The sequence below is a fragment of the Clinocottus analis genome, unplaced genomic scaffold (genome assembly GCF_023055335.1).
Source record: "Clinocottus analis isolate CAN_PGR_092001 unplaced genomic scaffold, fCliAna1.0.p SCAF_20, whole genome shotgun sequence".
NCBI lineage: Eukaryota > Metazoa > Chordata > Actinopteri > Perciformes > Cottidae > Clinocottus > Clinocottus analis.
This window is the reverse complement of record NW_027175932.1, coordinates 3,513,249-3,536,856: the sequence shown is the minus strand read 5'-3', so window position 1 is coordinate 3,536,856 and position 23,608 is coordinate 3,513,249. Positions and strand designations below refer to the sequence as shown.

At 49.0% G+C, this 23,608-nt stretch overlaps 1 protein-coding gene across 10 annotated transcripts in view; it reads left to right on the top strand.

The window, feature by feature from the left end:
• Positions 1-23,608, top strand: part of magi2a (membrane associated guanylate kinase, WW and PDZ domain containing 2a) — a 170,930-nt gene that overhangs the window by 38,246 nt on the left and 109,076 nt on the right. For 8 of the 10 annotated variants that reach the window (XM_068586020.1, XM_068586017.1, XM_068586015.1 and 5 more), the window contains exon 2: positions 12,933-13,049. In XM_068586020.1, the coding sequence (XP_068442121.1) occupies positions 12,933-13,049 (117 nt within the window). Of the gene's footprint in view, positions 1-10,779; positions 11,174-11,939; positions 11,991-12,932; positions 13,050-23,608 lie in introns of those variants that run through there. The other 2 variants (XM_068586018.1, XM_068586019.1) reach the window with 2 other exon arrangements.

Genomic DNA, 23,608 nt, shown 5'->3' with positions numbered 1-23,608 from the left:
GGGATCAACATTGACTTAATAATACACACATGGTAATATCTTATAAATAATCCATCGCCTCTTAAATCGTTTCTATTTCTTTCCGTTGTCGCTTTGTGGCGATAAGACTTTTATCCTGAATTTGGCTTTTCGAACCCTGACAAGGTTGAGAAAAGCAGCAAACAGAACCAACGCCATTCGAAGCGGACTGCTAAAATGTGGGCGGGCTTAAGGTTTAAAGCGATATGGAGCTTTCTTTCAACCGGCTATGTGACTCCTGCTCACCCAACAGGTCGCTCCACGTCGCTCTTCTGCATCTTCTGAAAGCGATGAGCTCTAAAAGCCGTCCCCCTCGTCCAGAGATCCTTTTTCTCCTCTCCTCTTGAAGTCATGAAAGCCTTTGTGTTTGCACAGAAATGCCTCTCCTCTCTCCCTCAGGAACAAAATCAAGCACTTCAGGGGAGCCTTTAGACAATAACTGGGCGGTTCAGATCAGCGGTGGAAAAACAGAGTGTTTCTGTTTTCATCAGCCGCTCCGCTGAAGCTCTTCAACCCGAGGTCAATTTCCTGCACTCGACCCTCCAGTGGAACCCAGATTGGCTTCGAGGTTGACGGTAACGAAAACGCCGCTTGCGTTTTTCGTTGCCTATACTTAACCGCGGAGAGGCGTTCGGTCTCTCGTCGTTACCCCCACACGAGTCCGTGGCGCCGACCGCAGCTCAGATTGTAATTAACCTCTTCTCGCAACGCGGGGAAATCAATGAGCTGCTTTGCGCAGTCATTACCGGTAAAACAGACCGGCCTGTTTTTAAAAAAGTTGTTTTTTCTTCACTCGCTCTTGCTCTATTTGAGCGCTTTACAGGTAATCGTTACCTCGCCCAATTTAAAAGCCTCGGCTGATGAAGCGGTTGGCGTGCGCGGGCCTGACGCTGCTGTACTTTTCTACTTATGGATCCACAGACATTAACTGATCAATCCCTCGGGTTCTGCACAGATTTAGCTTTTTAGAAAAGACTTGTGTTCAAAGGTCGAAGTCCTCATGTCTGTTCAATGTGAAGTGCTTTTCCATTCACTTGTTCGCTGCATATTTTGAAGCTGCTCTTGAAAAACAACCCTAATAATAATGCATATATAAAAGAGACGATCCAACAAAAAAAGCCTCATGTAAGCTCATGAATCCAGGATTCAACGTGACTTTACCTGCTTTCATCTTTTTCATCAGGATATCTGCGCTTTCATCCGCAGCCCTCTGCTCCAACCAACCAAAATAAAAGGGCATTTACCAAAAATACCAAACGGCATTAATGAAAATAGCATAAATGTCAGGTGGGATGGCAGCGGTGAGATACTGATGTGACGGAGCGGTGGTCCATCTGCAGCGTCAACAATAATCATGAGGAAGCTCTCGGAGAGGATTTCTTGTTGGAGGAAACTTGAAGAAAAACTCAGAGCGGTACGCTTTTTTTTTTACGCTGGCTTTGAGTTATTTCTTCTTTCCCAGCAGCCTTTCATGTGTGCCAGCACCAGCGCTTTGAATCCAGTGCAGACAGCCATTGGCGGCCTGTGATTCGGTAGGGAGAGGGTCCAGGGGGTCGAGACGGTTGACCGGTTGCACTGGCTGAGATGAGAGGGTTTGACCTGCATGCGCCAGTTGTTTACTCACATGGTTACATGCGCAGGCAGAAGCTGACAGGATACGTGACAAGTGTCTGAAGCCCGATCTGAGTCTCTCGGGGCGGAAAACCAGCAGATATGAAATGTAGTCAAATGGTGAGCTGCTGAAAACACTGCCGGATCCAGCAGCGAACCAAAACAGTCATTGAACCCATTGTTCATACATACAAATGGGGAGGAGAAAAAAAAGTTTCTGGAGACGCTAACGTCGCTAAAACTGTGTCAAAGTCTCTCCACGGCAAGTTAAGACATTGAACGTAGCTTCATCCCCATGCGAATGCAAAGCAGGGGATTTGCATGATGCATCTGCAAACTATGCAGATGACCTTTTACTTAGGACCCCTGTCCCAGATACCGGCTGCTTGATTATGCACTGTCGGCATTCAGGCTTCCCAACACATTTCCCTCCACAAAAAAGTTCCTCCGCAAGCAGCATTTCTGCTCCAGCAGCGGAGAGATGCTGTGAATGGATTCGTGTTGAAATCCTGTTGACATCCGACCTGACGAGGGTTCCTTTTGGAGTTTGATTACCTCAGAGGATCACACACACACATACGCACAAATGGCAGCTTCTAGTCTGCGCTTCCCCTCCAAAAGCTTTCATCCAGAGGGCCCCGTGGCGGCTGTTTGTGTGTTTGTCTGTGTGAACTATCTGGGGAATCTTGCAATGTATTAGTTTGGCCGTAAAAGGCCTTCTGCTGGAGGGGAGGGGAGAGGGGGGGGGTGATGGAGGGAGAGAGGAGGGGAAGGGGTTAACTCAGGAGCAGTTCTCCGCTCGGTGAGCTCTGTGCTGGAGTCGGGCTGACAAATGCAATTGGGCGGAGAAAAAAAGCCCTTTTTCGAAATTTTGCCGTGATTGGCTGTGTGTGGCGGCTACTTTGACAGCGCCGAGGCGGCATACAGTTGCTCTGTTGGTCACAAATATGGTGTGTGTGTGTGTGTGTGAGGGAGTGTGTGTGTGTGTGTGTGTGTGTGTGTGTGTGAGGGAGTGTGAGAGAATCAGTGAGAAATAACTAGTAACTCATTTTAAACCTTTGTGCGAGAATGAGACTTTATAGATTGTGTGTGTGTGTGTGTGTGTGTGTGTGTGTGTGTGTCTGTGTGTGTGTGTGTGTGTGTGTGTGTGTGTGTGTGTGTGTGTGTGTGTCTGAGAAAGATAATGAGTGAGAAATTGAGAAATAACTAGTAACTCACTTTAAACCTGTGTGTGAGAAAGAAAGAGGCTTGATGGATTATTGTGTGTGTGTGTGTGTGTGTGTGTGTGTGTGTGTGTGTGTGTGTGTGTGTGTGTGTGTATAATCAGTCCTCACCATCACTGTTCAGGCCTCCTGCGGTCTCCCCCCTTTTTTTCTAAATTAAATCCCAAGCAAATATTTCATCGACATTTCCCCTCCGAGCCTCACATTGTCACAGTTCATTAAAACGTAATTAGAGGGGAATATTCAACAGCTCACCACTTTAAACCGTTACACTTGCCGAGGAAATATTTACATAGCGTCACACACCTCGGCCTCGGTTCGCTCGCTGGGAAAAAAAAAAGCGCTCTGCGAGCGGCTGCACGTGGCCGCCGCACCGTTTTGCACGATTCGTCTCTGCCGGCGCAAACAAACATGGCGGGGAGGCGGGGAGGGATATGCAAAGTGTGATTCGGCGGCAACCTTTTTAATCTTTTCCGCGCGTCAGCTCCTGTAAGCTGCGATGCCGAGCTCAGCGGACCGGAGCGCTCCCGGGCTCCGATTTGGGTTTGTCCAATTAAACCGGCCCCGGCAAGGTGTAATGAGAGCTGTGCTGCAACGGAGCCGGTGGCGGCCATTACGGCTCGGCTACTAGCTTGCAACCCTATTGGTAGAAATACAAATAAGCCCAAAGTCGGCCTTGCACTCTGTCCAATCAGACGCTTCAATCATCAATGGTCGAGCTTGAGAGAGACGGCAATGTTCTGCAGCATAAAGGGCACATGTTTAATCTTTTAATGCACTGATACTGATATTGGAGTCAATACTGCCTCAAACAGCTAGATCATATCAGTGACAATGATATTTGACTATTATTTGAATAAAAATGCTACAATGGGTCACCAAATATACTTTGGTGGGTCCAAATAAAGTCTGTGTCAGGGACAGGAGCGTTACAATACACCAACACACTTCATATGTAATCATTACAATCACATTTTCATTCTCCTTGCTTAGTCACAAGCCGTGCTCTTCTCCTCTCCTGATGTTTACGAAGCCCACTGGAGCTAGATGGCTCAGTGCGGTTAAACGGCTTCGTAATGGGATGCAGACTCTGCCTCTTTTTAAATACAAACCTAATTAAGAAACTTAAACGTTGACCTCTGCTGGTCCCTTCCCTTCCAGCTCCCGGCTCCTCTCTCGGCGACCACGTCGTCTTCTCTTTTGTCTCGTTTGTTTCTGCGCCGGCTCGATTGTCTCGGCTTTTATTCTCTCTTCCCACACTCCCCCGAGCGCTAATCATCGCCTCTTTAAGCTCCGGGAGTTCAGCGCAGGGGATCCACATTTCCTTTTGAATCGTCAGGAGTTATAGTTATTAATGCAAACATAACAAACCGCTCTGTGCTCAGGGTGCTCTACGCATGAAGGGGCTGAAGTCTACTCGTCTGATGTATTTGTTCGAAGGGAAATAGACGTACCCAGATGTACAAAACGGGGTGAAATGAATCATGTGGCGGTGGTAGATTTGCCTTTTTATTTATTTTTTCACCACTCTGTCCACTTCATATGCCTGAGAGCCTCCGGTCTGTCAGTGGGGATGAATTTCTTTGTGTGTTCAAACTGTGGGCAGTCGGCGCGGCGGGGAAAATGACACGTTTAGGAGCCGTCCGTCTGACATGTGAAGAGGGGAGGTGGGGGGGAGATGCCGGTGGGATGAAGGCCTCGTCATGTTAAGCGAGCGCCGGCACTGTGACATTAGCATGTTGAGTGTGTGAGTGCTCTTATTCCAGAAAGTCGGCCAAGGTGAGGCTATTTCACACTCGCTTGGACATCAAAGCGGCTCGGTGGGAGCAGCTTTGATGTGCTCGCTGCGTCGGCAATGTCTCCCTGCTTGAGATTCCTCGCCGGGCAGTCTGCTGAACTCACCTTATCTGACTAACACCTCTTTAACTCTCAATGCCCTCTCCTTTAGCGTGACACCCGTGGCTCTTTTTCTTGGGCCATATCCAGGCGACTAGGTTTCCATTTTTTTTTAAAAAATAAACGCATATTTGCCGCTTTTACACAGAGCGAAGCCGGAGTTTTAGAGCGCCGATAACGGAGGAAAATGCTTTTGCAAAATGCTCACGAACACGCGCAGGCCTACACACCCGGCCTACTGCGTCTTGTGCTGCCAAGAGCAGCTCGCAAGTGTCAGACATGCACGTATCTGATGGCGGGACTTTGATAAACCTCATCCGGGTAGTCGGGCTAAACTCAATTCCCACCGACTGCATCAAGCAAACAAAGCGCTTCCAGTTCCTGCGTGAAATTGCTGACACAGCAACATGAATAAATAGATAACCCCAGTTGAGGGTTATTATGTTTCTTCTCCAAATATAGAAGGGGTGGGAAAATATCCTGAAATCAGAGAGAAAGTGAAGAAATGTGTGAGGGGAAATGAAAAAGAATAGCAGAAATGACTCAAAGGGAGGAGATAGGAGGGACACATTCGTCACACAGCTGTAGTCAAACAGTGACACAGACGTCCTCGGCCAACTCGAGTGTCTTTCAGAGGCAGAAAAGGTACAATTGGTACAAACCCAGTCATGCTAGCGTGTCGGGATGGGGGCTATATAAGGCACCCTAACACAAGGGAGGCTAAATCTTGGCAAGGATTTACAGGAGTCCCTCACCTCAAGATATACACGGGTGTACAAATGATATACACCCATTCATGTCAGCCGCATGCTTGAGTAATAAGCAGCGGATCTAAGAATTGAGACAACAGTGAGTTAATGTCGGCACTGAAAACGTAGTGAATGACCTAATTAACTAAAGAAGTGTAACGGTAACTAAAGAGGTGTTAATTGCCTCATGCTCCTCACTCACATTTTATCATCCTATCCTGGTCCGGGTGTTGCTTATTAAAAGCACATTTGTCTAATGAGAAGCTAACCTCGGCGTAGCGTTGAGCGGCGCAGTAGAAACCTGCACATTTGGCACAATCTCACACCGCTATAGTTCGTTGTGACTTAATAGGCGCCGTCAATCCCATGAATACCCAAATGAATACAGATTAGGAAGAAACGCTGCGGAGATCAAGTTTTTCTTGGAGCTGTGGTGTCTGCTGCTCGGCACCTTTTACAATATGTCGTAACTATTTCCAAAGTAGAGACGTATTACCTTTTTTTAACGGTGGAAAATGGCAGCGGTGATTTGTGCAATTTGCCATATCCAGTGTGAAAGAGGAGTTAAAATGTGCAACGGGGAAGGTCAGCGTGTGAATTGGAACCCAAAGCAAGCGGCTTAAGAGTCTCAATGCTCGCCGTTACACATGAGGATGTTTTAGGTAAGGTGCATTGTGGGGCTTCAGGGGCGTCTTTAAGGGTCAAGCGGTTGTAGAGGATATTCAGAGGCCAAAGCACAGGCAGCCAGAGAGCGTCGCTCAGTGGGATTCATGGTGGAGGTGAGGCCTTGAGCTCGCTCCCAAGTGCTCTTTGTGCTTCTCTTCGGTGTGTAAAACAGGCCTTTCTCCAGGGTGATATACCTGGAGACATAACCTGAGTGCTGAAGTACTTAGCGGCAGCAGCTGCCGCCACTGGCTTTTAGCTAAAACTGCCACTCAGGCCAGCGTAGGCGGCCAATTTTAGCTCCGCGCTCGAGCAACGGCGAGCTTCCCCAGGTTTTGGATGCTTAAATATAGCAGAGGACGGCTTCACCTGTTTGGCGGTCCGGTTAATTTGCAGTTGTCCCCGTGTGAAATACATTCATATGTCATTTTGTTTTGAAGCAATCCCGTCTCGCACGTTCAAAAAGAGACTTTTAAATCATTTTACTTAGTGAATTTAAATCCTTTCATCAGTGGCGGCGGAGAAATCCTCGTATGTTTTGTGCAGCACTTGTTAGAAAATGTGTGTTTTCCCGCGTAGACGCCCGTCACAGAGTTGGAGAGGGCGTGAAATTTGACAGCCACCTCGTAATTCTTTATGTGGTTTTAAAAAAAAAAGCAATCCTCACCCAGCCTTTGGCACATATCACGGCGTGTATTGATGAACGCCGCTCTGTGTGGATTGATCTTCTTCAGACATCCACCCTTAAGAAAACCATGTTGAGCCGTATCACACTCGTACAGACTCACATGGGGGGGGGATCCATTCCCAGCGTGAGCAGCACCAATGCCCCAGTGTTTCCTACGACATGCATGCTCTCATTAAAGCCCCGGTGGGTGGAGCGTCAGGGCTTCGTCCAGCAGCTGCTGCGCTCCATCCCACGAGCGAAACCTCGTGTGATCACAAGCTTTTTGTGTGAAAACGGGTTCAAATGAAGTTCCGCCAAACGAACTTGGATCCGGCAAATAACAGATGTCGGGACGTTAGACTTTGACGACCGTGCCCTCGTACGCCCATCCCTTCCACGTTTTTACATGCACAGACGGCAATGACATCAGAAAACAACATTTCATGCAAAAAGAGTGATCGGATCCCTTTTTTTTCCACCGCTCACATATAAATGGAGGCGTACGTGTTGGGATGCCGGGCCGGCATTAAAGCGACAGAAGGGAAGGAGAGCTACGTAATCACCTGTGGGACTCTGAGAGCTGGAGAGACGACGTGTGTGTGTGTGTGTGTGTGTGTGTGTGTGTGTGTGTGTGTGTCAGACTGATTTGAGTAAATTCTTAAAAGGCAAGTCACGTTTCTTTCCGTGTAAATAAAATATCACGGCACAACTGGAAATGGGAGCTGTTTGTTTGATATCCAAAATACAGAGACTCCTCAACTCCTTCAGCGACAAGTCCTTCAGATTCAACAACAGAAATACTTCGTCCGTCCCTCGAGAGCGACGCGCGACTCCTGATCTGAAGGTTGTGATTCGTAGTTAAGGCGCTAAAACGTAGGAAACGGAGGTTTAGTCTTTTAAAGGGAACACGTTTCAGTTGTTGAAGCTTCAACTGCACATGTGTGATGATGTCACACAAACCGTGTGTGTGTGTGTGTGTGTGTGTGTGTGTGTGTGTGTGTGTGTGTGTGTGTGTGTGTGTGTGTGTGTGTGTGTGTGTGTGTGTGTGTGTGTGTGTGTGTGTGTGTGTAAACCCATCTGAAAGCAAGTTGTTTTTTTATGGATTCCCGCACTTTCACCACAGAGTTGTTGGCATCACACTCGTCGGTTGAGGACTAATCAACAGAGCTGTGTGTGTGTGTGTGTGTGTGTGTGTGTGTGTGTGTGTGTGTGTGTGTGTGTGTGTGTGTGTGTGTGTGTGTGTGTGTGTGTGTGTGTGTGTGTGTGTGTGTGTGTGTGTGTGTGTGTGTGTGTTGAATCTGGCGAGGTTGTAAGCCCATCCTGATCTTTTAATGAGTCTGATTATCCAAACAGCTGTCTGGTGGCCCTCCTCCTGATTTACATGCACACACACACACACACACACGCACACACATACGCACAGTGTGATAATGCGACACGGTGACTGCCGCTGAGCGCGATACATTTTGTCACCGTGGCTCCGATGACGGGGCTCACGTCGGCACGCCCTCCTCGCCGGATACGAACTCTTTGAAGACCAAACCGTCTCGATGCGTCTTTGTCTCACACACTGTCTGTGTTTCATCTGCACACACGAATCGACAAAAAAAAAAGTACCAATTTGCACCAATTTCTTTGACGGCTTTCAAGCGGTATTGACCTCACGTTTCAGTCTCGGCGGCGCTTCATCGTGTCGCTCGTGGCGGCGGCCGTCGTGTCTGCAAACAGAAGTCCATGCGGCGTGCACATTTCACATTGACAGAAAGCAAAGTGAATCGCAGGAACATAAGGCCGTGTGTCGGGAACCGCCGTCCTCTGTAAAGCGGAGCGCCGCTCCATCCGTCTCCGCTCACAGGAGGAGACGCTCCGCTAGCTTGTGCCAGAGTCTGAGAGGCAGAGCAGCACCTCCATCCCCGTGAGGAACCAGCTGCTCGCTTGTTATTTTTTTGGTGTGTGTTCTTTTTTTTTTTTTTCCTGACTCTCCACAGGCTGTTTCCCTCCAAGTCTCCCGGCCTCCCGGGGGGATTACATGACACCTGCTGAGCTTAGATGCTGGATTCTCCGGCTGTACATGGCAACAATGATTCTCATCCAACCATCTGCTCAGGAAGCCGCCGTCGCGGCCGCGTGGAGCTTCTCGAAACGATGCGAGTGGACGAGATGTTTCCCCGCGAAGGCAACGGATGCGCGGCGACCGTTCACGCCGTCGGGGTGATTGCTGTCACGCTTCCGCCGATGGGCTCGTTGGATTTTCCTAAAGGCTCTGTCAATTCGCAGCCTCGGCGGTCCCCTTTCCTCTTTCCCCTCCAAGCGCTCTAAACCTCCCCGTCGGCAGCGGTGTCACGATGGCGCCCGTGAGAACTGATGAGGAACAACCTCGAGAGAGAGAGCGAGGGGAGAAAAAAAACATCACATTCGTTTAAATGACCTCCTTCGCTCTGGTTCGCCTGACTGACTCCAGGCCAGCGGGTTCTGCTGCTGGGATCAACCTCTTGGGCTGATGTACGCACACACACAAGCACACACACACACACACACACACACAAGCACACACACACACACACACACACACACACTCTATTTTTCGTCATTCAAATCCCAAATATGAAGACGACCGTCTCTCTCTCTCTCTCAGTCAATACAGCAGAAGCAAAGTTTGGGAAAAGTTAAACTTGTGTTTTTCATTTGTTTCATTCTTTAAACTTGAATGTTATATCATTTCAATAGAATCCAATTCAGCCCTGTTCTTTGATTAAAGTGTAATTGATCTGCCCCTTTGGGACTTAGATGTTTTCCAGTAATAACTGAAACGGTTTGGGAACCTCTGGTTGGAGTCGTTCATCAAACTAAACAGAGCTGCTGTCCTGTTAACACGCGAGTGAAAATAACGCTTTTCTGCCGGCCACTTTATTAGGCACGCCCGTTTGACTGCTCGTTGAAACAAGTGTCTCATCATCAGCTCCGTGCGTGTGGACATTCGTCTGCTGGAGTTCAAAGCCGAGCATCTAAATGGGGGAGAAACTCCACATGGGATGTCGTGTTTTAAAAAAAAGGAAAGTGCTGATCTGCTGGGGTTCTCACTCCCGGCCACCACGATGAGGTCACGCTGCAGAAATGGCCTCCGCGATCGCCAGATCTCAATCTGACGGAGCAAACTGTGGGCCGTGGTGCAACGGGAGATTTGCATCATAGATGTGCAGCAACCGCGTGACGCTGTCATCGCAGTACGGAGCAACATCTCTGACGGATGTTGCCAGCAATTTGTTGAATCCAAACCATGAAGAAAGGCAATCCGGTACTACCGAGGTCTACCTAATGAAGTCTCTTTCTCTCTCTACTTCTCACCACGCATCTTATGAAGATGACAAACTTGTTTCTGTGTTTTCTATCGCTTTAAATCCTGATGTAACACCCCGAAAATCTGACATTTTCTCTGTTCCATTGCGATGAAGATGCTTGGAAGAAGAAGAAAAACAAAGCCGTGTGTTTGGACTCGCAAATCGTCTGCAAGTGAGGGAAATAAATAGACGTCGTTACCGAAGAAGAAGAGAAGAGGGAGAACAAATGGAGAAGATTGCATCACTGGAACGGGCAAAACTTACAGATGGAGAAGAGTTGCCCGAAAAGTCAACAAACCGCAACCTAATTAGTCTGAATGCTGTTGCTCTCCGGAGGAAGACGCTTCGTTGTTGACAGTGGCAGGTCAGATCCAGGCCATGTGGACGCAATAAAGTGGAGGGCGGGAGGGCGGAGGGATGTAAAGAGAGAGAGGCATGTGAAGCAGATGCAGTGCCCCGCGCTGCAGATGGGGGGCATTGTAGGACCTGAAAATCTGGAGGGATCAAAGAGAGAGAGAGGGGGAAAAAAAAGAAAAAGGATCTCGGTGAGATTGGTCCCCACCGCCGGAGCCAGAGCCGCGCTTCAACGGTCGCTCTCTCGCACACACACTTCTCCCTCTCTCTCTCTCTCTCTCTCTCTCTCCCTCTCACACACTCTCTCCTTTGCCTCGGTGCGTCTCAGTCACTCGTTCTTCCGATCTCTCCTGTTTCATCCCTCCACACGGCTGGAGAGTGCAGAGAGAGGTGAATCTATTTTTTTTTTTTTTTGGTTACCCGGGCTGGCTGGATCTGGGGCAGACGGAGACTTTGGGGGGAGAGAGACCTGAGGGACAGGACGCTACCGGGAGGGAGGGAGGGAGGTGGGAGAGAGAGAGAGAGAGAGAGAGACACCGACGGCAAAGATCCGGCGCAAGGTTTTCCTCCAGCGGAGATTATTTTGCATCACAAAACCTGTGGAAAGAGGGACCTGACAGTGTACCGGCTGCTCCACCGCGGTCCGCACAAGAGGTGCCATTTAGCCTGTTAATACGTGTGTGTGTGTGTGTGTGTGTGTGTGTGTGTGTGTGTGTGTGTGTGTGTGTGTGTGTGTGTGTGTGTGTGTGTGTGAGCGTGAGTCTGCTCACCTTTTCAGGATGCAGATTCATTGGCTCGGCTTCTTTTCTCATGCAAATGTGTAATTGGCTGTCCGTCTCCTCCGACAGAGACCCTGTGATGCAGGTTTGCATGATTATAATGCAGCTCGGTGAATTAGTTCGGCTCTGATGGATTAAGGCATGATGATGGTGTGTGTGTGTGTGTTTTTGTGTGTGTGTGTGTGCGTGTGTGCATTTCCACACGACAGAAGAACCATAATGTGCTAAATAATCCATCTCCCCCATATGATGGAGGGGGAGAACTTCCAAACTAGGTTGTTATTATCATTTTCTTTCATGCGCCTCTCCGTCCTTTCCATCCGCCGTCTGTCTGAGCGCTTTCCCCGTGCGTCGTCTCCGTGGAGATGCGTCTGTCTCGCACACGTGCGCGCTCACACGTATGCTCTGCCGGCAAATCACGCTTCGGATGTCACTGCCTCAGGATCACGGGAAGGAGGGGGGGTGGGGGGGGATGAGTGTTTGGGGGGAAGAGGAAGGAGGATTGGGTGGGGGGGGGGGCTAAATGCTGCGTGGCACCGCGCCAAGTTGCCGCTTCGAGGAGGATGCTGAAGGTTAGACGAATGTCTTCTCGCCGTGCGCAGCCACTCCGTCTGTCTCTCTGCTTCCCCTTGCCGATGCGGAGGAGGACGAGTGTCGGTTAAAGCGGCACCGTGAGGAATCCCTTAAGTAACGTCAGTTACTCCCCCCTTCCTCCCTCCCTCCCTCCCTCCTCCCTTCATCTGACCCATCCTGCCTCCATTTGATATGTGATCGTGTGAGTCTGAGGCAGACGGATGGAGTGTTTGTTTTGGGGGGGGGGAGGGGTGGCGTTGATGCTCGCTTTTGCTGGCTCCCCCCTTGTCCCCCCCCCTCCATCCCCCATGGGATTTGCCCTTGCCTTCCATCTCTCCTACATCCATTTCTCTGTCGTCCCCTTCCATCACTTTCTTCTTCTTCTTTCATCTGCTGGCCTGCTGAGCCAGCGAGATTGACTGGTTTAAAGTGCTCACAGTACTGGGAGGGCTGTGAGAGGCAGAGAGGAAAGGAAACGTAGGGAAGGAGGGAGGAGAGGACTCAGGAGAGAGAAAGGAGATTGGAAGTAAAGAATCGCCCCCGGGGAGTCCGTGGGTGATTTATGCGTAGACATTTCTCCACACGTGTTTGGCCACCGTTCCAATTAACACCTCCACCAATCCGCGGCTTCGCTCGACAGACGCTGCATTGGAGGGCAGAGAGTGTTCATTAGTGTCGGCTGTGTTTTGTTTGTTTGTGGGGATTTGGCAAAATTCAAATAGTTTGCTGTTGGTTTTTTTTTTCCAGGATTTTCTGGGTCATTTGTCGCCGCAGTGTTTTTTTTTTGACTTCCTCCGCTCGCTGTCGAAGTTTTGGAAACGAGAGCCAGTCGAGCAATTTATTTCTGTTGCGAAACCCGCAAACACACCCGGCTGTCCCCGTTTCTGATCAAGGGCTGAGTAGGTTATTTCTCCCTCAACCCCATTCCTCTACGTCGACCGCAGGGGGAAGAAAACACAGCCTCCCATGTCAGAGTGATTGATTTGAATGGGAGGCGGAGGGGAGGTGGTGGGTGGGGGTCTGATTCTGATTACTGACTCCTGTGCCTTGTCTTCCTCCAGGGGGCGTGATAGACAAGGACCTGCGTCACTACCTCAACCTGCGCTTTCAGAAAGGCTCGGTGGACCACGAGCTGCAGCAGATCATCCGGGACAACCTCTACCTCCGCACCGTCCCCTGTGAGTTACCTTCCTCCTCCTCCTCCTCCTCCTCCGCCTCCCAACACCTTCACACCCCGTCTCGCCTCCTTGAATGGAAGCCCTCGGGGAGGGCCTCCCGAGGCTCCTGTGTCAAAGTCTAGTTTCATTTCAGCTGAGATTGTTTGCCGACCACGGGGCGTAATTGTAAATACCATATTCCATAATTACACACCACAACTCGAGTGCCACTGGCTCGAGAAAAATGATTGATCATCGGCAACTGTGCACTCAATCTGCAGACGAGCGCCACAATTTACGACTCGCGATGTCTCGCGTCGATGTAAAAAACAGCCTGTGGAGCTAACATTAGCAGAGTAGCACATTATTGCATAGATTAGCACCTCTATGCTACGCTGGCTAATGCTCGTATACTCAATGTCTTCACATCCTGCTTTTGCTTTTTGATGATTGTGACAGTGAATACCGACCGGCCGGGCTCTGCAGGATCAGTGCGGTTGCTTAGTTTTCGTCTGTTTTTCGATCTCCAGTTGATGTGATGGTTCACTTTTTCTGTGTGAGCTTCAGCTTCACCTGTTTGACATCATAGGTATAGCTTTCGTACATCTATATCTGTCCGCTTCTCTCTGAAATCGCCTTGTGACTTTTCTCCAAAAACTCTGACAGCTTGACCGCTAAGCTCGGTCAACAGCCTCTCCCCGAGCAAGCCGGTCTGACCGCGCTGCTTGCTCCTCACTAACCCGCATCACAAAAGCACAGTAGGCATTGAATAAAGTCGAGGGAGCGATGAGATGCTCAGCTTCCCCTCGCTGCCATTGGCTTCAGTCCCATCCTCCGGTCCGTGATGGTAATCAATTAAGCCGCCGTGGTGTCGGTTTAGCCGGAGAATCCGGCTCGTCCGGAAGTTCGATTCTCAAGAATCGAGCGTCGACTGCGGCTCTCCGTCTCCAATTAGCCGCATTAGCCGCATCACACAGTCGAGCTGCTGAGTCGTGTTGACAATCAAAGATACGACTTGGAGGGCTTTTTAGTTGGAGAAAGCGTTTCAAACCCTGTGTGTGTGTGTGTGTGCGCGTGTGTGTTTGTGTGTGTGTGTGCGCGTGTGTGTGTGTTTGTGTGTGTGTGTGTGTGTGTGGCCTTTATCAGTCTTATTAAGCCCCCTGGTGATTATATGAGCTTAGACCTACTGATGTTTAATCCATATTCTTGTGATTGCTGTTTGCCGTGTTTGCCGAACATATGCTCATTGCCATCAGTCAACAGGCTGTGTGATATTAAAGAGTGTCTGTTTGTGTGTGTGTGTGTGTGTGTGTACACCCTCTTATCTGTGTGTTGTGAGTGTTAGCGCTGCATTAGCCCAGTCGTGCCATTAGGCCCAGCTGTCTGTTGGCTAACTCTCCCCTGAATCCTTAATGGAGGGGCATTCTTCAAGGCCAGGAGCTCGCCAAATTCACTGGAGCCACTTTTCCGCCTCCCTCATGAGCAGAATACAACAAGGAGAAACTGGACGGGCGGGTGGGTGGAGGGTTGGGGGGGGACCTATTTGTTTGCAACAGTGAGCGTAATTTTCTCTGATAACCAGTCACAGAACCGCCGCTGCCGGTGAGGCATTGGAGACGGAGAAAAGAGGTGAACAGTAAAGAGGGAGAACAAATGGGAGAACAAATAGAGAGGGGGGGAGCGATACAAAAGGGAAAGGGAGCTGAGGAGGCAGACACACACACACACACACGATGAAAGCTACAAGAGTAAATGGACTGCAGATAAACTGTTGCACAGAGAGAGAGGTTAACTGATGCATTTATGAAGCTTCAACAATGGGCCTCAGTGCCGCCGACGGCAAGAGAGACGCTCATGAGCGGAGCCGGGCTTTTCATATCCCACCTGATGGACGGACCCGGGCATTTGGTGGTTGACACGTGCACATTTGTGTTCCACGTGTAGTTGTTTTTTTCGCTGCACCGTCTTCACTAAATATGTCCAGGAACTGCACAATTAATCACAATGCTGCGCCGCAATTTTCCAATCACAGTAGGCACAATATTTTCAAGGTGAATGAAGCGTGTGTCAAAATACCCCTTTAAAGATTTAATGGTGTCGTGCTGCGGGGACTTCCTGGTCTACACGTCGTATGCTACACATTTAAAGAAACAGTGTTGTATTTAGGGGGATATAGTGGCGGAAATGTAGTATAGTCTTAATAAATGTTTTCTTTCATGTAAAACCACCTGAAAAGTGTCTTGTTACCTTAGAAGGAGAGGTTGTATCATCAAATGCTGGCAGTTGAAACCACTAAACAGGAAAAGTGTGAATACTTCCCACTGGTCAAACACAAGTCTTTACTGGTGTACAACATTCATGTCAAGGTCTGTCAGCTGCGTCACGTTGCTAAGAAAGTCCAAACATTTTCAAAGGTCACCTACCTCCGATCAGATGCCGTCATCCAGATGCAGAAAGGCTGTACTTTTGGACTATATTAAGGGTCAAATGTGGAGAAACCATGTGGAGGGATTGTCTTTTTTTTTAGGATTAAAAAAAACGGAGCGCGCCGATAAAAAATGGAGGAGCATAAAGATACACGGACGCCCGGTGAGATCTCTGACAAGTGATACATCTTAGTTGGACGCAGGGGGCGAGGGAGAAAAAGAGAATTAAAAGCGACGGCTCTGAAGTAGTTCATCAAAGAAATGTAAGCGTAACCCTTGAGTGGTAAAGAAGAGAGCGGGGTTTTTTCTTTCTTTCTTTCTTCTCCACCCGGGATGGAGGCTGACGGGTAGACAGCGGCAGAGTTACTGCCACCCATACCAATGGTGGAGCGCGGACGGGGGCATCCGAGGCGGTGCCAGCGCTCAGACAAATTGCCTGGTTGAAATCCAAGGTCAAAGCGTTAATAGCCTGAGCCCATGTGAAGTCAGGCCTATCGTCTGGTAATCCACACAGATTTGACGCAAGTAGACGGAGAGCGGAGAGGAGTGTGTGTGTGCGCCCGCGTGTGTGTGTGTGTGTGTGTGTGTAGACGAGTCGAGACGCCAAAGTGGGATACACCGGTCGAGATCGGCTGAATTATTTAGGTCGAATTGAACTTCAAAACACGGCAATGAAATGTATAGATTTTTATAAGATGACTTTCACAGAGTTTTTAGGCTGTGTGTGTGTGCGTGTGTGTGTGTGTGTGCGCACGCTTTCATTTCAAGCCTCCAGAACTTGAGCGGGTACAAAAAAATAAATAATTTGAAAACAGTTTAAAGTATTTGAACTCATTTCCCGGCGTTTGACTTAGCGCGTGTACTTAGTGTAAAGACCTTTTTAGAGTAAATAACTTAAAGGCTCGGGCACATCAACTGAAAGATTTAAAAACACAAGTGTCTCTCATGTTCCCGCCCCACACACACACACCAAATACTGAATTAAATATAAATAAGCGCAGCGCCTCTGGAAATGAATATGCGATGAAAAATAAAATATGAAGGTCATCAGGATTATATAACTCATTACTCGCTTGTGCATGTATTCATGAGACGTGTTGCGTTCTTCTTTGTTGCTCTTGATTCCTTCTTACACACACACACACACACGTGTGTGTTGTTCTGAGCGTCACCTTTTGGCTCTTCGGACCCCTTTTGAAGCACTTAGTGAAGAGTCTCTGCCCGCCCGGCAGTAATGGAGCCGGTGATGAGGTCGGCTGCAGGGAGAACGGTGAAGCGACGCTCCGTCAGGTCTCTCTTAACCTTCTCTAAATGGCCTCACACACCACTGAAACCAGTCTTTAACCGCTACTTAGTGCACATTATTTCCTTTTTTTGGACATTCTATGTATGGATCCATAGCATGCGTCACGTTCTGGACTTTCAGCTAATTCGATTTAGCCAAAATTAGAAAAATTTAAAACTGTGACTGTCGAGAGAGAGAGAGAGAGAGAGAAGAACCGCTTCCATTAAATCGCTCGACCACAACCGGCCATCTTTTTAACCTCTCGCCACGATGATGTTTGCTGTGTGAAGACGGATCAGAGCCCTTTAAACAGAAGCCCCGCTCGGGGAAACCTCAAACTTTATGAAGGGTGTGATTGGATGTTCCCACGTCTGTCTTTATTTTTTTTTTAAAGCTCGCGCCTGCGTGTCTGTCGAATCGCGCTCGTCAACTCCTCCCGGTTTAATGTGTGTGTTTCTTTTGCGTGTTTCAACCCTTTACACGCATGCATAAACAACATACGCCTCGGTATAGCAGGAAGTGCTCTAGACGGCGAGTTAATGGGGAGTTTGATGCCCGCGGGGACGTCGAGTTTGTGTTAATGTCTGGGGCAACTGCGCGCAATACGGATGGTGTTTACTAATGAGAGACACACACACACCGCAAGTCCATCTGTCTATCCGCAGTTGTTGGTTTGATCGTCGCGGGGTCTTGCGGCGTGGCTGGAAATATTAATCTGTGTGTGTCGTCTTGCGCTTTCTCTCCTGCTGCTCCGTCCTTTTTGTCTCCGCTTTTTTTTTTTGCATCCTCTCATTATCCATTCTGCATTTTGTTTTTGTCGCCGCGCATTTTTTCCCGCCGCGACAATCGACGCCGAAAGACGCTCGTGAGTCTCGAAGCCGAATTCTCCTCGACGTCATCTGCTCTCCGGTGTCTGTCCCGGTTCTCCTTCCCTTCGGTTTGCCACTTGTCTGCGTTTCCTGTTTTTTAATAGTCGGATGTCTGATGGATGACTGTAATAATCAGGATAATAAAAAGACTAACAGCTCCCCCTGTGCCCCTTCATTCATTATTTAGCATCTCTGTGAGAAACCTAATAAATGGCAGAAGTGTGAGTCTCCCAAGACAGTCGGAGGTGGGGGAGGAGGGCCTCACCGCGGAGCTCTGAGCTGGGCCCCAGCGCGGAGATGAATGAGGAGGCTTTCAGGAGAAGTGGACTTGACTTGTGCATTGTCGGTTGTTTTTTGTTGAGTGAGGAACAATAACCTGTTGTTTGTTGTTTGCATGGATAGTAACGGCTCTCACATCTTCCTCCCTCTGACGAAGGTGAAGCCGATCAGACAAACACCTTCAGTGGAAAGCTCTCTCTCTCCGTCCTCCCTCCATTTACGCTCTCTGTTCCCTTTTTATCTCCCCTCACTTACTCATCGACTCATTGGAGGCCGGGTGGGGTTTCCATAGCAACTGTTTCCTCCCCCCCTCCCTCCCTCACCCCGTCTGCGTCAAAGGCTCGACTCTCAAACTCTCAGCCCACTTTCTTTCTCTTCCCCTTCCTGTACCCCTCCTCTTCCTCTCCTCCTCCTCCTCCTCCTCTGTCTGCCTACTTCCTCCTCGCTTTTTCTGCAAATGGAGACCGCCGAGTCGGACGAGTGCGGAAACGCAGCGCGGGGCGCCAGGTGTCGCTCGGTGGTGGGAATCGAACCCACGGCCGCCTGATGGAGGAATTCCTCGAAACTCATGAGCTCGGAATAATGAGGAGTAAAAAAAACAAACAATAATAAACGATCCACGTGACTTTTTTAGAAATGTCACGAGATATCCGATGTCTGCGGTGTGTGTGTGTGTGTGTGTGTGTGTGTGTGTGTGTGTGTATGCTGGAGGTGACTGACAATGCGGGACACAGGTGCCGATGTGCCGGGCGGCGAGCGTGACGCGATGCTCGCCGGCAGATGCACCCTACAGACGTGACGGAGGAGGAGTGTGAAATTTGCTCCTTAATTGGCCTTCATCGCACAAAGATGCTCCCTTCTCCCCTCCCTCCTTCTACCCTCCATCTCTCCTTCCCTCCCTTCCTCCTCCAAAATCCGGCCTTCCTCTGCCCTTGTCTCTCCAGTAACGGTGCCGGATAGACACATCCATCAGGTCTCCTCACCTCGATGCTGCCGTTGGACCTTCCTGCGTCATCTTCGCTTTAACGATCCGATGTCTTTTAGGGGAACGAGAGAGCGAACGAAAGAGAGGCAGAGTCCTATTTAATGAACAAACTTTTCTTTTTGATTTTATTCAAACACATTTTGCAACCTGAGCCCGAGTGGAGCCACTTACCGTGACTTATTCATCGTTTTCCAGAAATACATCCGTGTGAGGTGGTAGTGATGGAAAACGACAGCTCCTTTTTCTTTTCTTTTTTTCGAGCTGGAGACAATCAAAACGCCGGATAAGAAAGGGAAGAAAAGAAAACAATGGATCTTGATGGTTTAATTGTGTCCACGAGGAGTCGTCTAAGTACGTCTTACTCACGCGCCGCCGCACGAGCCCTGGGCGCCGAGAGGCAGCCGTTCAGCTGTGGCGATCAGAGGATTGTTGGCGTCTTACACATCGCATATTGAGCAGCGTACAACCGATGGAAGGTGTTACGTCTCAGAGAAAAACTCTTGCTCCTCACACCTTCGCTGCACATTCTCACACCAACAGCTCTCATTCAGCGCCCGTCATCACAGTAAATTGTGCCTCAGGAAACACGGACAGAAGTGGAAGCGGTCATCGAGACGTTGCGGACTTGTGGCTTTCTGCGATTTTTGCCGTCGCCATCTTGGATTACAGCGATTAGCGCCGGGACAAAGGTGAACGTCTTCATGGTTGTTTTTTTCCAGCATTGATCTCGTGTGACATTCGAGGAGTCTCGTCTGTCGACCTCCTCCCATCGCCGTGTGCCTGCCAGCGGGCTGAGGACACCGAGGTGCGTTTGATTTGCTCCACAGAGCAGCTCACGGGACGCAGCCTTAATATTCATGCGAGGAGCCTTTGCAGCCCAAAAAAAGGTGTTTCTTTTGGCTGTTTTCTGCCTCCACGACGATGCTGCGCGCACACAAACACACCGGAGGGATATTCTGAATACAAATGTACTCCAGTAATGAGATTAGGCGCAGAGGAAGAGAGTACTTATTGCTGTTATCTTGTATCCTGGTTATAATCCAGATAACTTCATTAACAAATCATCAATCTGGAGAATTACTTTTGTCAGCATGCCGTCTCTCAGTATTTTGACCTTTGAACTCTGCAATACAACGTTGACTTGTGGTTTTTTTTGCTTTCATATCTCTAAAATTGGGCCTAAAAAATATTACGCAAGTCAACCAGCCACAAGTATTTAAATTAAAGGTGTTTTCATAAATTCTTTATGAATAAACACCCAAACACAGATATTTCCAAAACAAATCTATATTTAGAAACACAAACAAATGCATTTTGACACAACTGACATTATTTGAACTATGTAAAAAAAAAAAAATACTCTAGCTTTTATGGTTTTTACTGGATTTAAACATCATGCAAACAACGATCTCTCCACTGCCGTTAGACATCGTGACCCTCTTCTGAATATGTGTGGGAAAAAAACACATTATCCTTCATAAACCCTCATGTTTAACATGCGATTAAGCCATGATCATATATGTATATTTTCATAATAAAAACAGATGTGCTGTTGCCAATTCCCATCATGAGATTGCATCCCTTTGTGGCCTCTTCCCACTGGCCGACCCGCTGATCTGCAGTGAAAGACACTCAAAGAATGACACCGTTTCAGTCGTAGCGATTAGCAAGCAGCCATCGCAGAGCCAGAGACGACAGAGAGAGGAGCGAATCCCCAAGGGTCCGTCTCATTAGAGACAGTTTCACTGTCACAATTCTCTAGTCTTAGCAGAATTAGGCTCCACCATCCCTCATGTTAATTACTGGGGCTGAATGAGTAATTGGCTGCTGAAGCCGAGGCAGAGGAAGGGACGGAGGAAGAGAGGGAATCCGGGGCTGTTGAAGAGATCGCACATAAAAAAAAAAAAACAAGTCTCCTCCCTTGTGAGTCTCATCAAGTCCGGTCGAACGAGCTGGGACACGGGAGGCCTCCGCACACCGGGGACGCTTCCAACCCCGATCTTTTTGTCTCCGAGGTCCCGAACCAAGACGGCGAACTCCAGCACTTCTTTTCGCTCCTAAAAAGCCCGTAGAAGCAGCGCAGAGGGATCTGGAGCTCCATAGCTCTGTCATTCGGTTCAATAGTTGGCCCTTTGCCGACGTGACAGTAAAAAGAAACTCATCGCTTTCCCCCCGGTGCGCGACGGCCTCGAGCCGTGCAATCGAGTTGACCCTGCGATGCCCGAAAAAGGCCTCGTCAGAGAAACATGAAAAAACCGTCCCGCAGGCCGGCGTTGCTGATTTTCAACCCTCGCGGTCTGTGTAATATTCATTTAGTCTGGGAGGTCTCCGCAATCAGAGATCCAATCTGTGCCGCCGCCGCCGCTCTCTGTGGCTTTAGGTAATGGCAAGACAAGTGCTTAGTCTGCTTAGGGAGCGTGCTCGCACACACACATCAGAGCTCTGATGCTGTTTATCCAAGCCCCTAATGAAATATTCCATCTTTGCCACATCAGTGGGACGGGGAATTGAATGTGCGGGAGAGAGAGAGAGAGAGAGACTCAAACTGTGACCCGGCGAGCGAGGGAAAGCTATCATAATGTCGGATTGTCTGTGTCATTATTTGCCGCGATCCGCCTAACTAAGCTTGACACCGCGCATATTCAATTTGGAAGGTAATGATATTACGGCAGAAAGTGTGTACGCACGTCTCTGGGAAATGGCAACGTGGAGCAATGGAGTGATTGAAACCCGCCGCAAGCTTCTTCTTCTTCTTCTTCTTTTTACCGGGCGCAGAGGCTCGGGTCTCGGCTGGCGCAGGTGCTGCAGCTTTCAGAAGGTTTCATAAGAAACTCGCAGGCTGTGAAAAATTAAAAAGCGGCGGCTCTCGTGCTGCGTCTTGTTCTGGCGCAATGCAGCAAACGTCTTGGTCAAGCAATCGAGTCGACGCTACGCCGGATAATACACCTTTTCAATCCCTTTTCTTTTCATTATCTCAGTCCTTTTCTCTTTGTGAACTGTTCTCGTGAAGCCTGTTGTTGCTGCTGCTGGCCCACAGCGTTGAAGTTGCATATTATCTTTTTAAAGAAGATGATTAGAAACATCCAGCGGGTTCGGCAGCTTGACCGTGAAGCGTTTTCCTCTCCGTGAGGCTCAATGTACACACGTGGATGTTGAAGTGCTCTTTCAAGTAAATGATCGTAATCTTTCTTCTCTTTTACTTTGAAAAATCTTTTCATCTTCATGGTTGAAGGGCCATGCCATTGATTTTTTTGACGCGTCATTACCTCGGGGGAGGACCACTCCGTCCATGCGTTTAGCAAACTGAGAGTCCGAGGTCAACATTTGTTTGGTTTCTCCATTTTACCGCTTCAATACAGCCGTCCAAGAGTGTTTTATTGTGAAATTATGCATTTACATTTTCATATAGAGGCATCTGTCTTCAGTTTTTTCTCTTTCTAATAAATTAAGTTGTAATTACACTGCGTAGTCTTTGATATGGGTTCATTTTGAGGGAATATTGCGTGACTAAAGCGTTCATTAAAATGTCCAATATATTTAAATCTACGCTGAATGACTTGTACTGTGTGCAGGTTACAGTTCCTCTCCTCGCGGCGGGAAAATTTCAGGCGCCACAAACCCAGCGGCGCTCTGATGAGAGGAACATCTCCCAGGTGGTCGCGGCGAATCCAAAATCCTCGGGAGTCGCGGCGCTAGCGTCCTCGCTAACGCGATGTTTCGAGACCTGGAATGCCTCGCGGTTACTTGCACAGCTTGCGGTGCACCTTTTTTTTTTTTTTTTGTGCCAGCGACACGCGACGCGACTGCACCGCTCGCCAGACAGCGAAGCAGCGAGACGGATCGTGTTTTGTCACCGCGCTCGGTTAAATTATCTCTCGGTGGCGCTTTTGTTTATCTGGTTTCTCTCCGCTCCGCCGTGTTCCTCTGTAATCCCGCCATGCCCCAGAATCCACCTCCTCTCTCGTACAATATTAAAATAAAAAGGGAAAACCGGTAGGTGTTGAATTTGTCATCACCCAATTACACAAACCACATGCCATGACGCGTCTTAATTCCTCCACAGCTCATCTTGCGGTGGTACTTCCTCTCACTCAGGTTCTCCCAGAGTTCTCCACCTCCAAACCAATAGCAGTTCATCCGGCTCCCTCCCTTACTTCCTCCCCTGCTCTCTCCCTTCTCACCTCGATTGCTGTTTGCTTTGTGTTTTTTCTGCCGCGCTCGAGTGCGCAGGAGGATGCTCTGGTTGCTCAAGGTTAGATTGTTATACTGATCAACAAAGAGCAGGAGCGTGTTTCCTTTTGTTCGACACGAGCGGCGCACCTCCCCAGACAAAACAGTGCGGCGCATTTCGCCCACAGACGTGCACACAAATGCGCATCAAAAGGCAGACTCGCTCGCAGCTCTTATTGCAGGAGGACAGGGGGGAGGAATGGCTGTCGAGACCCACGAAGGATTGAGTTGGAAAAAGTGTTTTCTGATCGCCGGTTCTGTCGTGGATCTGGCTCCCGGTTGGGAAGTGACCCAGATTTCGGCGATCTCTGGAGGCCGACGAATCAGTTATCGGCTCTTGTGTCTGTGTCCTCGCGTATTCCTGCAAACATGCTGCGACACATTGAATTAGACTCATTCGATTCTCTAAAGCCACTTCGCTGTCTTCCTTTTGGTTTTGTGTTTTGTCTCCTGGAGGAAACATCTGGCTCTCAAGCAGCGAGATGCTTCTTTTCCTTTTTCGAACC